Here is a 17,787-nt window from a genome sequence, read left to right as displayed (position 1 = left end):
AACACCCCCGGTCTTACAACCCTTTAGGTTACTGTTCCGAGACTTGAAGCCCTGTGTGATGATATGGGATTTGACCACTTCTGGGGACAGCCTGCCATTGTGCAATACAAACAGTGTCACTTCACACGCAAACATGGTTTACTGTTTTGTTTTCAGCTGCATTCACCGAAGCAGTCGCAAAAAGTGCAGTATTTTTCAGTTCCCAGTGGAGAAGGGAAGACAAGGCAAATGGGAGAGGTTGTGTCAGTTTTAGTGAGCTTTAATGTGAATAATGATTATGGGGCTGTTGCTGGAAGTAGGATTATTGCATCATATGCTCTTCCATTTAACCCCTATATCGCCCTCAAACGAGACGACACTGCCCCATTCCACAGGCAGCCATTCTATTACAATTGCTCACAATCCAAAGAAAGTGCAACAAAGGGGATGAAACAACTTACTCCGGCTGGCCTCCGAGCAGGCTGGCTTATAAAGTGCAGACCTGGCAACTGGCTGGCTTATAATGTGCAAGCCTGGCATCCTGCCTGAAAACAGAAGTGAAGAGTTGTGCCCGGTAGCGTCCTCGGCCAGAATTGCAAGAAACGCTGCTTCTGCTTCAAATTTTTACCCCGATTGAGCACAATCAAACACGTTTCAAGCTGTACTCACTAGGAATACCCTGTTTAAAGATGTTTGAACATCACTGAAACTGTTAAGACTACAAACACCCGGAAGTTACCACACACTAACAGTGATTTTGTGAATCGAATGAAATTTTTGAACAGTTATAAGCTTTGACCCTGATTTTACAACTGGTGCCAATGATGGCTGTCACCACTATGTATACCAAGTTTGTTCAAGATTAACAAAGATGGCTCAAGAAGTTACTGTGATGCTTCAAAACGCACCTTGATTTGCTATTTTTGGGATTAACCGGGAAGGAGCGGAAGGAAGGAAGCCCCATTAGAGTCCAAGCTCCTAGCCTGGGTTCAGGTGTTTATTAAATCATATTTTGGGGGACTGTGCAGTGGTTCTCCTAACGGTTTGCTTTGTTGTGGTCATTAAAAGTTATGAGCCAGGTATTTTCTTAGTAATTAGGTGAAGCTACCGACAGCAGCTACTAAACGTGCTAACACTGTTAGCATACAACATTGAATCCGATGAGTTTCACTCAGCACGAATACTGCAACAGAGACGTCTGATTATTTAAGATGTTTCACCACAAAACAAGTAGTATTATTCCAGGTGTTTATAATAAAATACTCCAAAACAACAAACACAGTCTCCACTGTCAGCTGCATTGAGCGGACTAGTCTGAGCTAAGACGAGAGGAGGAGTCATTGGCCTCAGCCGCTGTCACTCAAAGCAACCACGCTCCCAAAATCACAGAACGTTCTGGCTAACTATGAATTTTGAAAAAAAAATCACCCCCTCGTACAGTTGTCATGGAGGAGGAAACTATCTCTTGAAACCAAAACAATTTTTTGTACCAGGCTGTCAACATACGAGGTCTGTTAGAAAAGTATCAGACCTTTTTTTTTTTTTTTTCAAAAACCTGATGGATTTGAATCACGTGTGCTTGCGTGAATTTTTTCACGCCTGTCGATTGCGTCATTTGCTGGCAAGCAGCGTTTGTGTGAGGACGTGTGCAGTGCGCTCGTCGGATTTTCATTGCAAGGAAAATGACGTAACGAGTGGAGCAGCGCCGCATCAGATTTTGCCAGAAACTGGGCGACAGCCAGGTAGAAACCATTCAGAAGATTCAGGGGGTTCGTATTTATTTATTTCTGCTCTAAAGTTGGAGCTTTTAATGCAGAGTCCATTGGGAAAGTACTCTGTTTTGGAGCTAGCCTCAAGTGGCCAGTCAAGGCACATCCGCATTGGCTTACTTTCAAGCGGTCTCAGGTTGTCGCTTGGTCAAGTAAAGTCCTCTTTAGTGTCATTCCGCTGCATACAGGACATATAGGTGAACAAAATGTCATTCCATGCGGGTGCAACAGTTGTAACACAAATCAAATATCACAATCGAAAAATATTGCAAAAGACAATACAAATAGTGCAGACTCCCATGACAGAATAGTGCAAAAGACAAGACTAATAGTGCAAGATTAGCATAACAGAATACAAACAGATGCAAAATGGGTAGATAGTGTAAAACAATACCAGCCTAGGATTGCCTGGGCAGCAGGGCAGAAACCATGGAGGAGAAATACAGCACCTGAATGAGGCAATGGAGTTGCAGATTGTCCGGTATAAAGTGCAAGTGCACAGTCGGGTGTGTGTTACAGTATGGGGGTTGAAAGTAGAAGGTTATGCATGTGTGGGTGAGTATTCAAGGCTCTAACAGATTGGGGGAAGAAGCTGTTGCAGAACCTAGCAGATTGGGGCATGATGCTGCAGAGCCTCGTGCCAGATGGCAGGAGGACAAACAGTCCATGAGAGGGGTGGGAGGAGTCCTTGATGACTGCAGAAGCTTTGTGCACACAGCGTGTGAGGAAGAGGTCCTGGATGGAGGGTAAAGAGTTCCCAATTATCTTTTCAGCTGTTCTCACAATGCCGTGCAGGGTCTTATATTCCTGAGCACTGCAGTTCTCAAATCACACGGTGATGCAGATTATCAGGACAATTTCCACAGTGTCCCTGTAGGTGGTGAGGATAGGTGATGGGACGCTGGCTTACTTCAGTCTCCCCAGGAAATGAGGACACTGTTGTGCCTTCTTCACCACAGAGCTGGTGTTGGAGGTTCGGGTGAGGTCATCAGAGATGTTCATATCAAGGAACTTGATACTAGGGAGTTGCACTGAAAAACAACATCAATGAAATATAACTAGAAGCACATGCAGCAATTTAATACAGTAACATGTCTACTGCAAATTCACACAATGCACCCAAGTACAGAAATTCATTAATTTTCTATATGCACTTAAATCCCCTTTACACAGGGTGGGGATTGTTGAGAGATCGTTGAGAGATGAAAAAATGGCCAGTTCTCTCAGTGATCTTCCAGTGGTCTCCACTGTTGCCATGGTCTCCTCAAAGTTTTGACTCAGTCCAAAACAGTCTCTCAACAATCTCCAAGGGAAGCGATCTGTCAGCAAACTCTCACTAATCTCTCAATGAATGCTCAACAATCTCCCAGTGATCTCTTTTGGTTGCACTGGATCTCTCAGTGATCTTTGTGATCTCTGTCACACAATGACCACTCAGAAAACTCTCAATTTTTGCCGTAGAAGGCTCCAAAAATTGCATTTTTGATCACACATCAAGCATTCAAGGATCTCCCAAACATTTAGGAGATTGCTGAGAGATCTGGCCAATTTTTGTTTGCTCGATGGTCACCCAACGGTCTCCATGTGTGTAAAGGGGGCCTTACTCCAGTCGAGGGTCACATAGACAGACAAACTCAGTCACACACCTACAGACAATTTAAATTTTCCAATTCACCTAATTTACATGTCTTTGGAAGTGGGGAGGAAGCTGGAGCACCTGGAGGGGGAGCGATCCCAGGACCTTCTTGCTGTGAGGTAACTGTGCTAACAGCTGGACCACCATGCCACTTCACACACAGAAATGGTTTACAAAATTCCACATTACAATGGAAGTCAATCGTGATGAGCAAGATTGTCTCTTGATCGTTTCCCGAAGTTGATGGTGGAGACAGAGATGACTGAGCAAGCCCAGGCTTGATATGCAGAAAATTTACATCTACATTGGATGCCGACAAACACCTGGTCCATGACAGATCCTTAGCCTGATCCAAAGGCTGGGAATTCCTAGACGGTCAGTGTCTGAGGACCTATTGCAGCCTTCATCTGCCTTCACAGCCACTGGGATCCATCATTGAGAGCTTCTTATTTCAACAGAGTCCCGTTTGCCATCTCATGTTGGGGTTACTGTTAGGCTTTCATGGTTACTGTAACGGCCATGGGGCACACTAGGTCCCCACCGTATTTCATCCCAAGAGACAATCCCCTACTTGATCTGTTGCCCAGGCGTCACAACGTGGACGAGAGGTTGGATTTTGATGCCCACAATGGCAGTACTCACAACACAAACTGGGGTTTCTGCCCACAGGACCCAAGGACTGTGCATCTTGGCGCTCCACTATTTATCTCTGATGATTTTAGACCTGTGACAGAGTTTTGCCTCTCTGCGTGACCTTAGTGTCAGTACCACAAGAACAAACCGAGAATAGATCTGCGTGAAGTCTTTAAGAATGAGGCATTTTGATTTCTTCAGAATCACTGAACCATTACAAATGCTGCTAATCGGACTGGTAGTGGGTCCATTAGTCAGTGGTTGTCAAGGAGACGCCCTTCAGTGGAATGTCACTTGGCCTTCTAATGTTTGACAAAGTTTGTTATATGACATACCACACCTGCAATTTTCAACTGAAAATCAAGATAACATTCAAAATTAATTATTAAAGAACAAAGGTTGGGCTTCAACAAAAGACTGGATTCATTATTGGTTATACTGTCAATGATTTTTATGAGTGATCAAAGTGTCAGTAGTAAAAATGCCATCATTTTGTTAATTCTGTCCAGCTTGCAGACCAAAGTGTAAAGATATTAATATGACAATAATTAATAAACAAAACAAAGTCTAGGAAAATTGTTAACATTTATTTTACTGTTAACTGATGAATCAAATAGTTGTTCTATCTCTCTTCAAGAGTAAAGATGCAGTATTTAGTAATTTTCAAGACAGTAAGTCCTTTCATGATATGGAGTAAGACGTCAGAAAAAATAAGATAAAAGCAAGTATCAGTGTGTGTGTGTGTGCGTGTTATACAGTAATGAAACACATTGCTCCTGAACTCTCCTGTATTTTCAGGTACTGGTGCATCATGGTGTGTGGGCAGTGTAATTTAAATGCAAATTCTGACTGCGGACAAACACCTGCCCAAGGCCTGCACAGGCTACACAAGCCAAACTGTCTTGTGCCAGATTGTACCAAGAATATGGCATCTTATACTGTGCAGTAGTGTCTCAACAGTGATGTAACATTATGTACAGCAGCTACATATATGATATTTTGCAGTTATTTTTGAAAATTCACAAGTGTAAGCTGTTCTTGTCAAGAGAAAATGCTGTCCTGTCTGTACGGAAAAACCTTCCGCATCATGAAACTCAAGAACCGTAAAACTCTTAAAACCGAAACTTTTATACATTAATACTGTGAGGACAAAGCTCTGCCTGACAAAAAAAAATCATGCATTTCTGACATTTATAAATGCCTTTTCTTTCTTTTTTTTTTTTTTTGGCTGAATTTTGAGTTTCAAATAGGAATGTACCAGAAGCTCTGAAATGCTCACATCACCCACTAGATGGCAACAAAAGCTGCTCAAATGTGTAGCAAGGTCTCCTCTGTTTATTCATTTGAGAAGTTAACTTTTGGTGAAAATAAGATTGGCTGACAGCCAAAAAAATCAACTTACAGTTGGATCCCTTGTCCTTATGGGCAGTTTACATGTTTAGATTAATTAGATCACAGTGAAAATGACACAAAATTTCAGCTGTCATCTTATCTTAGTTTCAAATATCTTCAAATCGTATTTCAGTCAAATTTATTTTACATTTAAAGGCATCTCGTTTTTTTAAGGTCATCAGGTGTTTTCAAAACAAATATAAAAAGTATGCAGCTAAAAATACCCCATGGACAATGAGGTGATGCTTCCTTAAAAATAAAAAAACATGTCTCTGAGAATCGGCCCGTTTATATGCTTGTTGCTTTAAACAGCGAGGAGCTGCTGATGGCCAAGTTCCCTGTCTCTTTTACAATTTGGAGTGTCTCTATCACTCCCCCACAGACTGTATGGGTGATTCACACAGATTGCATACTAATTTAGCCAGTGTGTCTCCTCACAAACAGGAGTTCAGATATGGATATCCTTAATATGTCACACAAGTCTAAAAAAATATAATTTGAGACTAAAGGTTTGCTTTTAACCATGTCGTGTCTGCATACACAGATGGAGAATTTCAGGATTTTGGTATATTTAACATGAAGAAGAAACACTATTGCTAGACTTTGGAAAAGCCTAGGGAAGTAGCCTGTAAAATTCAATGTGTGAATGGAAATATAAATGATTCCAGATTGCCTAAATGATCATGTAAAAACAGTAAAGGCTATTAGCTTTTATGCCTCCAGCTTAAAAGAGCATATAATGACGGCAATCCAATTAAAATCTCATCACCTTGAACTCATCAGATCATCAGGATGTTGGGTGGAAGATGGAAAATGCAGGCATGGTTGTCTTGTCAGTACTAAATCACACAACCCCATGAAAAGGACTTTGAATGAATTTATACTACTACTACTACTACTAAAAATAACATCTACTACTACTACTACCACTACTATACTACTACTACAACTAATATTAATAATAAAAAGAAGAAGAATTTGTATAGCACTTTCAGAGTAAACACTTGAAAAAAAAACTTTAAAATCATTGTATAATCAAACTCAATAATATAAAACAGACTAGTAATTGAATCTAGCCATATAACCTATTATTATATATAAAAAAAAATGTTAAAATATACATTAATTCTAAACTAATTCATCCAAAAAGAGAAGCAAAGTGAGGAGAGTGGTCCATCTAGGTACAGAGTATATGGAGTGTGTGTGTGTGTGTGTGTGTGTGTGTGTGTGTGTGTGTGTGTGTGTGTGTGTGTGTGTGTGTGTGTGTGTGTGTGTGTGTGAGAGAGAGAGAGAGAGAGATTATTTTTAGATTTCTTAGGTTCTAAAATTCAAATAACACAGTAAAAAAGACCACACAGACTTGCTGAAATGGTTTTGTATGAATGTATTCGAAGCAGACACTTCTTCGTTCTCTCTCAGTTTCTCTCAACATAATATATGGTTTTGAGGTTCCATGCAGCTTGAAGTAAGCTTGTCTGTTAGTTTATTTCACTTCCAAAGGTCGGTCTGATGGCCACCAAGGCCACCGCGTCTTGATTACCTGTAAAATGTCAATAAGATTTTTGTGCAATGCAAGCCTTCAATTTTAGAACTTTTAAGAGAAAGACATACTTAAAATTGCACATTATTTATTGTAATTTAACTATATGCATTTTCTGAATCCAAGAATATGAGCATGTAAAAACAGAGGATTGTGTTTATATGTTTAACCGGGTAAAACAGAAACATCTAGTTGCATAAATAGGCCCTTCTACGTTCAACAGAAAAGGTCATGACCAAAACAGGCACCTGTGGATGTCTAACATCTGATCCATTCAATAATGTAAACAGAGACCTAATTTGGCAGCATACACTGACTTTTTTTTTTTTTTTTTTTTGCTTATGTATGAAAGCAAACAGACACCACAGAGCAATATGACTGCTGAAACCGGAGGCTGCTTTTGTCTAAAAACATTACTCACTCACTTATCAATCTCCTGCAGATCTTTGTCTGAGTCATCTTTCGCCATTATATACCAACACAACTCATGGGTCATGTTTCACCATGGTTTTAATCCTACGAAGCAGCTGGGTTGCACACAGTGGAAAGTATGCAATCATGTGTGTAAATCTGCGTGTTTATTATTAATGTAGCTATGAAACTTGAGACACCCTGTTAAACAGGAAAGAAGCCGCAGCGGTACCAGCAGTGCCACTGCGCACTAAAACCTTTTGAGCTAAGAAGGCCTCTCATAGCTTGTTCTCCACCTTTGAACGACCACAGCTGTAAAAAGGCCTGAACCACAAAGCAGGATTATAATATTAAAGAGGTTGTTGTGACACTGGAAACACAAACACTACAAGTTTAGAAGTTATCCCTCATGCTTACTGTTTATAAAAGATGAAGTATGGCTAATGGTAGGTGCTGCATGCAATCATGCGGTGGAAACCAGAGTAGAAGTAGAAACTAAATCCTACAAAAGCATGACCGAATCACTCTGAGACACATCTAAAAAAAACAACAACAAAAAAAAACCCTCTGGACATGTGTTGACACACATTCCATATTACATTTTCACACTGGATATTCCATATGTCCGAGTTTCATGTAGTTTGATGTGTCAATTTGATTTTGAACAAGGCTATATAACAGTTTAATGCACCCCAGTGTTCTGTATAAATATACTTATACCTGCACAACCAAAAAATTGGTGGGTGTAGGAATCACCTTGTCCTTCTGTTTGGCTGTCCATCTGTCCATGATTCTTTTAAGCCTAACTCTACCTATAAGATGTTTGGTTGATTTCAGTCAAACATCACACAATGGTAGCATACCATGTGAAGATGTGCATAAAGGAAAGTCCAAAGTCTTCAAGGGAAGATAACCAGACTTTTGACATTTTTTTAATACATCATATTTTCCATTTACATGTGATCTCCATGAACTTGCTGGTCATCATAGCCTAGACACAGGTACTGTTGGTGCTTTGCAGAGTGGGGGCAGGAATTGGCCTCTACGATGTTCAGTGCATGCACGGACTGGGTGTTTGTTAGGGCTGTGGAAAACAGTGGCTTAGGTGCTTTTGTTGGTGAGGAAAATTTATGGAACTTGACTTCACAGACAATGCATGATGAATACCCTGGTTGCAGCATTTGAAAAGCTGCAGGGAATCTGAGTATCTGAATTTATGATTGTCATGGATCAAGACTGAGATCCAGACTTTTAATGACTTCCTGGACTTGGGCATCAGAAGCTGATCTGTATGCAGCAAAAGTGTTGATGTCCAGGTGCTTCCTGTCTTACTGTATGGTTGTGAGACTAAGATACCCAGTGTGATGACTAGATGGCTATGCTACTAGTTCTCCTCTGAGGTTTGTTGAGTAATGGCTGGAATTACTTTGTATAATACCAACAGTTACTTAGGGAAGTTCAGATAAGGAGTTTCACTTGCATTGTGAGGGTAGCAGGGGTGGTGGACAAGTGGTTAATGCGCTTGGTTTCAGTTCAGAAGGTTCCGGGTTCAAATCCCACCCCTGCCACATTTCTCCATGTAATGTGGAGTTGCAGGGAGGGCAACCGGCATAAAACCTGTGCCAGTTCAACATGCAGATCCACCTTGGATTTGCTGTGGCGACCCCGAGTGTAAACAAGGGAGCAGCCGAAGGGACTTACTTGCATTGTGAGGGTGTGTCAATTACAACATACAGTATTGGCCACGATCAATGATGATAATTTGGGCATGATCCAGCACACAGGTTGTGGACCCCAGTGGCTCGAGAAGACCAAGAAGGTGATCACATTTCACTGAGCTGTGACAGATAGCTGCTTACATTTGAGAGTTGGGAATATATCGGTTGTCTGCCTGGATGGTTGCCATCCAGGACTTAAGGTGATTCTGTGGTGTGGTGAGTGCAGAGATGTACTGCACCAGCACATACTCCTAGATCTGATCTGATGTAAGCAATGTGACACAGACTATTACACAAAATAAAAGTCATGTCCCTTTCGCAGACGTGCAACATCAATAATTCCGTAATTTGATGAAGGATTGTGAAGCAGATCCTGTGCTCTGCAGAAGCTTTTCTTTCTGAACATTTTTTCTTTATTATGCCAAAGATATTTTGCACAGTACTAAATGCAGTGGGTAGGTTGGGGAGAACAGATAATCACTTGTGCACATTCTGTCTACTTGTGTGCCTGACATTTAAAAAAAACTGGCAAACACTGCATTCTTTAACTGGTGTCTTTTGCAACCTTTACAGAAATTATTTACATGAATTTTTAAGTAGTAATACACAACAGATCTTATGTTTGTGAATAAGATGAATGAAGAGGCTATGCCACTGTTGCACTGCCATTAGGGACGTCTGTGCTGAGGTATTATTGCTGTGAAGTTGTTTAACTCGATAAGAACCTTCTAAATACAACAAGAACATATTGTGAATCTATTGTGATAAATTGCTTACATTAACGAGCTCTCACCACAAGAACAATCTCTCCTATTAAACCTGGAGCAACTGAGGATGGTTTGACCATTATTTTAATATGCTGGTCAAAGAAATATATTTGTACCAATTCCATTTTTAGGTAGAATAATAGGAGATATTTGTTACAGCACTGAGCACTTAATATTTTAGTGTTGAACACAAAACTAATGATCAGCATGGCCTCACTAAAACTTTAATGAAAAACATTACTCTTTGGTACTGGATCAGTATATGGTTTAGTTCATAAAACAGAAGATAAGACAGAAGAACAATCATATAAACCTGTCGATATTCTGTGACCACACTCACTACATGGTCATTTATTGTTGGAAGAGTTGTATTGATTAAGCAATGCTGATGTTGTGTCCTCAGCTGTGTGGAAAGTTTATATTTCTAACTTAATTAAATTAAATTTAATTAACCCTGAGAGAACATTTGGATTGCAACCAACACAATGATTCATTGTTTGATAACCTTAATGGTGTAGTGACACAGCCATTCATTGTGTCTGTAAATAATAATAATAATAATAATAATAATAATAATGATAGGGCACCACAGTGGCTCACGGGTTAGCACTGTGGCCTCACAACATGAAGGTCATGGGATCAGTTTCCACCTATAGCCTTTCTGTGTGGAGTTTGCATGTTCTCCCTATTTAGGGTCTGCTCCTTTCTCTGCCCGTGACCAAAGCAGTGTCTTGACATCTGGAGTTGGTCTGTGGCTGCCCACTGCTCCTAGTGGTTGGATTGTATCTAACTGTAATTAGGATGGGTTAAATGCAGAGGACAAATTTTGTTGCATGTATGGATATGTACAATGACAATAAAGGCTCTATTCCCGGGGCGCCTAATGGTGACTTCTGCTCCTAATTGGCAATTAGGATGGGTTAAATGCAGTAGACACATTTCATTGTCCAGGGAACATGTTCTTTTGTGCATATGACAATAAAATTCTTTTGAATCTTGAATCTTGAATCTTTGAATTCTATTCTGTTCTGAAGGAGTGAAAAATTTGTGAATGGTTCGAGGTTTCCATCCTATATGACTCCTTTACAGGAACATAGTTTAATTTTTCATCCCCAGATACAGAGGTATCATGCATGCTACATTTTTGGCAGCTATTTTGAAAATCATGAAACTGAAAAAAGAGATGTACTTTTATCTTCCTTTCCTAGGTGCTGCTATTATTATTATTATTATTATTATTATTAATATACTTGATTGGAATATGTAGTTTGATGAGTAACCAGGTGCTTTATGGTTTATGATTGTCAACATAACCTGGAAAACACTTTATTTTAAGGACAAACGACTATGTTCAGATTGTGACTCCAAAACTGACCCTTTGGCATACCCATATTGTATCGTGATTTATTTTTGAAATATGATGATGATGAAGTTGCCCCTCGTTCGGCTAACTCAATCTTGTGTGTCTTGTCTGTTGCTTTCCTTTTCTTTTTTCTGCCTGAAGTGGTTAATATGGTTTTGTGGAACATGACATTTTCTGATCTTTCAACAGGAGCAAACTGATCGTTGCAAGATGTTGACTTGTAGAAAAACACATGGAAAAAATTCCCGTCGTGCACCGCCCATCGGAGATGTGGCTCCGCCCACTTATTCACTGTGTGCTCGTGCTCACAACACGGAACCGCAGTCTGCAGACCCGAAGAGACAGGAGTATTATTTTGTTTTTGTTTTTTTTTTTTTGGACGGACTGTTTCAGAACCAGAGGTGTAAGTAATAGTAGCTCATTTTATCTAATGAACCAGGAATGACATGGAATCTCTCCGCGCTAACGAGCTGTTTGGCCACACATTAAGCTAACGCTTAGCTTACTAGCTAGTTATGGTAACTATTCTACGACATAATATCAGGACGCACCGACAGTGTGTGACACACTAACCAATTACACAAAGTGAGGACTGATTACGCACGATAAACGAAACTATTTTCGTTTTAGCAGCAGTGTTAGTAAACCGGGCTGTTACGCAATGGGGTTCTTATTAATGTAGCAATAACTTTTTGAAATTTCATCACGGCCAAACAATCTAATATTGAATTATGTTATGGCATGTAAACATGTTATTATCTCGTGATGAAGGTGCCATAACTGCAGGTATTTGGTCATGAATGATTGAGTCGCCGGCTGGCATTTAATTAGATGTGAGATTTTTACATTTTAAGCCACTGTTTTTTTTTTTGTTTTTTTTTTTTTAAATTGCCTGGACGATTCGAGGCAGTGGGTTGTACCAACAAAGCGAGAAAGAAAATTCAAATCCATCACGATATTTAAAACAAAATATAGAATGCAAAATTGGGGCAGCATGGCCCTCCTTGGTACAGGCCAGTATTTTATAAAGCATAATAATGATACACCAGGAGGATTATAACATCATATTAATAGAATAACATGCTTTTGGAGGGTGGTATGCTTTTTCAGAGGCCTGATGTCCGTGCCCACTTACTGAGATACACAACACGTGGAATCACATTAACAATATTTAATGTCATTTCAAAGTGCAAGACACCCAGCAAACGCATACATAAAAAGTTGGCGCACTTTAACTTTTGTCGTGTTGGCTGGTACGGCGCTGCTCTCCAAATTCATCAGGGCATCCCATCAAGCTGGCTGCTTTGGCCACTGTTCGTTGTCGGACCATGAGAAAATCATCTGTAATATCCATATTGGGACTAACACAAACTTCTTGCCTTTTCATCTTTTCGTTGTCGGACATAGACAGGTAGCGTAAATGTAAATCTATGCTACTGGCCCAGCAACGTCCCAGTAAGGGATGATAATAATAATAGTACAATAACATGCTTTTGCAGGGCGGTATGCATTTTCAGAGGCCCGATGTCCATGCCCAGTCGCCCAAAATGACCTATATTTGCCCGAGTTAGATGAGGGTGAATATCGGTCATTTTGGGTGACTGGGCATGGACGGACGGACTCTGAAAATGCATACCGCACAACAACTGTATGTTGTTTGCATTATTATCACTTACTGAGATACACAACACATGGAATCACATTAACAATATTTAATGTCATTTCAAAACGCACAACACCCAGCAAATGCGTACATAAAAAGTTGGCTGACTTTAACTTTTGTCGTGTTGGCTGGTACTGCGTTGCTCTCCAAATTTGGCAGGGCATCCTCATCAAGCTGACTGCTTTGGCTGCTGTTTGTTGTCTTACTATCCATGATAAAATCATCCTGAATATCCATATTGGGACCAACACATACTTCTCGCCTTTTCATGTTATCGTTGGTTCTTGGGTTGCGCATGCTATGATGTCATCACTTTATGCACAGCGGGCGGGTATTGGGATATGTGGTCCTTAACTTTGAAGGACCACATTTTAATATAAAAAAAAATTCCAAGTTAAATGAATCTCTCTCTGTCTCTCTCTCTCTCTCTCTCTCTGTGTATAATTCTAAAAGGGTTCATATAATGTGAAATGTAATACTGTGATATACTACAGTCACCGACTAAAAAGTGAAAAATACTGTGATATTAAATTTATATTCTATTTCCCACTCCTAGTGTGTGTGAATTCTTGCTGTGACATTTTTATACAACCCCAATTGTAGTTGGGACATTGTGTAAAATGTAAATAGAAACAGAATAAAATGATTTGCAAATCCTCAACCTATATTCATTTGAATACACCACAAAGACAAGATATTTAATGTTCAAACTGATAGACTTTTTTGTTTTTGTGCAAATATTTGCTTATTTTGAAATGGATGCCTGCAACACATTTCAAACAAGCTGGGACAGGGGCAACAAATAGCAGTCCATAATATAATCAGAAGATTCAGAGAATCTGGCGAACTTTCTACACGTAAGCGGCAAGGCCAAAAACCAGCATTGAATGCCTGTGACCTTCGATCCCTCAGGCGGCACTACATTAAAAACTGACATCATTGTGTAAAGCATCTTACCCCGTGGGCTCAGGAACACTTCAGGAAACCATTGTCAATTAACACAGTTTGTTGCTACATCTACAAGTGCAAGTTAAAACTCTACCATGCAAAGCGAAAGCCATACATCAACAACATCCAGAAATGCCGCCGCTTTCTCTGGGCCCGAGCTCCTTTGAAATGGACAGATGCAAAGTGGAAAAGTGTGCTGTGGTCTGATGAGTCCACATTTCAAATTGTTTTTGGAAATCATGGATGTCGTGTCCTCCGGACAAAAGAGGAAAAAGTCCATCCAGATTGTTACCAGCGCAAAGTTCAAAAGCCAGCATCTGTGATGGCACCATCAATGCTGAAAGGTACATTCAGGTTTTGGAGCAACACATGCTGCCATCCAAGCAACGTCTTTTTCAGGGATGTCCCTTCTTATTTCAGCAAAGCAATGCCAAGCCACATTCTGCACATTACAACAGCGTGGCATCGTAGTAAAAGAGTGCGGGTACCAGACTGGCCTGCCTGCAGTCCAGACCTGTCACCCATTGAAAATGTGTGGCACGTTATGAAGCACAAAATACGACAACGGAGACTCCGGACTGTTGAACAACTGAAGTCTTACATCAAGCAAGAAACAATTAGTGTCCTCAGTTCCCAAACGCTTATTGAGTGTTGTTAGAAGAAAAGGTGATGTAACACAGTGGTAAACATACCACTGTCCCAGCTTTTTTGAAAACGTGTTGCAGGCATCCATTTCAAAATGAGCAAATATTTGCACAATAACAATAAAGTTTATCAGTTTGAACATTAAATATCTTGTCTTTGTGGTGTATTGAATTGGATAAGATAAGACTTTATTGATCTCACAGAGGAGAAATTCACATTATGTCAGCTCTTAAAAAACACACAAAATGGGTGCAAGTAGAGGAAAATGTTCATCAAACAGCGTGTGCAAGGTTAAGCAGCAATAATAATAATTCTTGTAACAGTACAATAAAATAAGAAAATGAGGTAGAAATAGAATATATATATATATATATATATATATATACGTATATTTGAGTTATGTTTTGAGTTACACTGGAAATGTGCTCTACAGGTAACTGGTGTAATTTAGCCCTCATTAATCATAAGCTACTGGACAGTAGAAAAATGACCAAACACAATGTTTCTTTTTGCTGAATCAGCTTGACTTTCTGAATCATTAATGAATGTTGACAGCAGCTTCAGGCCACAGCCTGGTGATGTCTTCTTTTGAAAAGTGCACGTGCAGGACCTGGAGGTGCAACCAGCATCTCCTTGTTAAATGCTTTGCATCTTTTTGTGACTAATTAATTAACACCTTAGTTGAAAATTAAGTCGTGAAATTTAGATGGAATTATTTTGAGTTTTATTCTTGCTTTAATCGTTGTGTATTAATTGAGGTTGGTATGGATTCTATTCATGCATTGGCTGCTGCCAGGGTTGATAGCAGTGTAGCAGGAAAATACCCAAATTCTTTGAGTCAGTGCCACATTATCGTTCCAAGCTTTGACTCTTGAGAGGACTGTATAAATTAATTTTTTTTTTTCCCAGTATGTTTTCTGATTTGATACCATGCTACATTCCTGCATTGCATTCAGATGATGTGTAATTTGAAGGGGTTTTGATGCCTACTAAGAACCAGAAAAGTAGAACTCATTAATTAGCAGGTACACAGTCATCAAAACATGGCTATTGGACTTCTTGTAGCGCTGAAACTATGGGAGCAGGGATATATGCTGTAAAACCAAATGCCAGTTGAATATGTGGGTCGTAAAATTTGGATTTTCTTCCCATATTGGGTGACATGGAGAGAGGTGATTGGTGGCAGGTGAACTGTGGCAACCCTGAACAAACAGAAACAGCGCCCCCCCCCCTCCCCCCCATAAAAAGAGAGACTCATTTGTAAATTGGTGGTACCTCCATCTAGAAATAGCTTTGACACATGGTGAAATTGCACATGGTCTTTACATTTATCTGGTCATGACAGGCAATATCCAGTCATAGTTGAGATTGTTAAGTTTTCTGTTTCTAACACGTCTCAGCAGAATGTTCCGCTTGCGGGCGTTGTCCGCAGCTTCAGTGGGAGTACTGCAGTTGTCCCAACGGTGCTACAGCCGGACAGTGCATGGAGCTCCTCAGAAGAGGCTGATGCTGGCAGCTGTAGCGGGGGTAACTGGTGTGTCTGCTACTGCGGGATTGCTTTGGACAAGGTGGGACATGGACCTGTACACGTCATTTAATTAAACAGAGTGTGGTAACAAGGCTACATGCAACTTCAGCCAAACATACAGTGCTGTGAAAAAGTGTGTGCCCCCTTGTTAAATGTTTTAATTTATTTATGACACTTCATAAAATGTAAATGTACATAAAATGTAAACAAACAAAAACAAATCTCTGCAAAATGATATAAATTAAGAGAGTTTTTTTGTGGGCAGCACGGTAGCTTAGTGGTTAGCACTGTTGCCTCACAGCGAGCAGGTCATGGGTTCAATTCCCACCTGTGGCCTTTCTGTGTGGAGTTTGCATGTTCTCCCTGTGTTTGCATAGGTTTCCTCTGGGTGTGCCAGTTTCCTCCCACATTCAAAGACATGTGGGTTAGGTGGATTGGAGTCTTTAAATTGTCCATGTTTGCCTGAAAAGTTCTTTGGGTAGAAGGTCTATTAGTAGATAGAAAAATCCTAAATTCTAAGTCCCAAAAACCAAAGGTCCCCTTGTATAGTGCAACTGATTTGGGATTGTGTAATGTATTATTATTACGAAGAATTTCGTGCTGTCATTTGTACTTGACAAGTTATTGAAATATAAACTATATTGCTTGGCTGTTATCACTTCAGGCATTGAGCGTGATTTATATTAATATAAGTGTGTAATATTTCAGTGGTCTAAGTGGTAATGCTCCATCATGTTATACATGTATGTAGTGAATGTTGAACTGAAGCTTTACTTTCAAAAATGATATCACAAATTGTGATTGCAATATCTGTCAGAAGGAAATCACAATTAGATATTTTCCCAAAATTGTTAAGCCCTAGTGCACATTCATGGATCTGAATATCAGTACGCATGTTCCATTCTCAGCTCATTATATGTCAGAGTGAATTTTTCCGCACTTAAAACCTGATATACACTCAACAAAAATATAAACGCAACACTTTTGGTTTTGCTCCCATTTTGTATGAGGTGAACTCAAAGAGCTAAAACTTTTTCCACATACACAATATCACCATTTCCCTCAAATATTGTTCACAAACCAGTCTAAATCTGTGATAGTGAGCACTTCTCCTTTGTTGAGATAATCCATCCCACCTCACAGGTGTGGCATACCAAGATGCTGATTAGACACCATGATTAGTGCACAGGTGTGCCTTAGACTGTCCACAATAAAAGGACACTCTGAAAGGTGCAGTTTTGTTTTATGGGGGGGGGATACCAGTCAGTATCTGGTGTGACCACCATTTGCCTCATGCAGTGCAACACATCTCCTTCGCATAGAGTTGATCAGGTTGTCAATTGTGGCCTGTGGAATGTTGGTCCACTCCTCTTCAATGGCTGTGCGAAGTTGCTGGATATTGGCAGGAACTGGTACACGCTGTCGTATATGCCGGTCCAGAGCATCCCAAACATGCTCAATGGGTGACATGTCCGGTGAGTATGCCGGCCATGCAAGAACTGGGACATTTTCAGCTTCCAAGAATTGTGTACAGATCCTTGCAACATGGGGCCGTGCATTATCCTGCTGCAACATGAGGTGATGTTCTTGGATGTATGGCACAACAATGGGCCTCAGGATCTCATCACGGTATCTCTGTGCATTCAAAATGCCATCAATAAAATGCACCTGTGTTCTTCGTCCATAACAGACACCTGCCCATACCATAACCCCACCGCCACCATGGGCTACTCGATCCACAACATTGACATAAAAAAACCGCTCACCCACACGACGCCACACATGCTGTCTGACA

At 40.2% G+C, this 17,787-nt stretch overlaps 1 protein-coding gene across 5 annotated transcripts in view; it reads left to right on the top strand.

The window, feature by feature from the left end:
- The first annotated feature begins 11,497 nt into the window (after positions 1–11,497).
- Positions 11,498–17,787, top strand: part of micu1 (mitochondrial calcium uptake 1) — a 100,923-nt gene continuing 94,633 nt past the window's right edge. For 3 of the 5 annotated variants that reach the window (XM_034185660.1, XM_034185658.1, XM_034185656.1), the window contains exons 1-2: positions 11,498–11,611; positions 15,865–16,032. In XM_034185660.1, coding sequence (XP_034041551.1) covers positions 15,869–16,032 — 164 coding nt within the window. In that variant the 5' untranslated portion in view covers positions 11,498–11,611; positions 15,865–15,868. The remainder of the gene's footprint in view (positions 11,612–15,864; positions 16,033–17,787) is intronic. The other 2 variants (XM_034185659.1, XM_034185657.1) reach the window with 2 other exon arrangements.

Source organism: Thalassophryne amazonica, chromosome 13 (assembly GCF_902500255.1).
Source record: "Thalassophryne amazonica chromosome 13, fThaAma1.1, whole genome shotgun sequence".
Classification (NCBI taxonomy): Eukaryota; Metazoa; Chordata; class Actinopteri; order Batrachoidiformes; family Batrachoididae; genus Thalassophryne; species Thalassophryne amazonica.
Note: the sequence above shows the minus strand (reverse complement) of the source record. Positions and strands in the feature narration are given on the sequence as shown.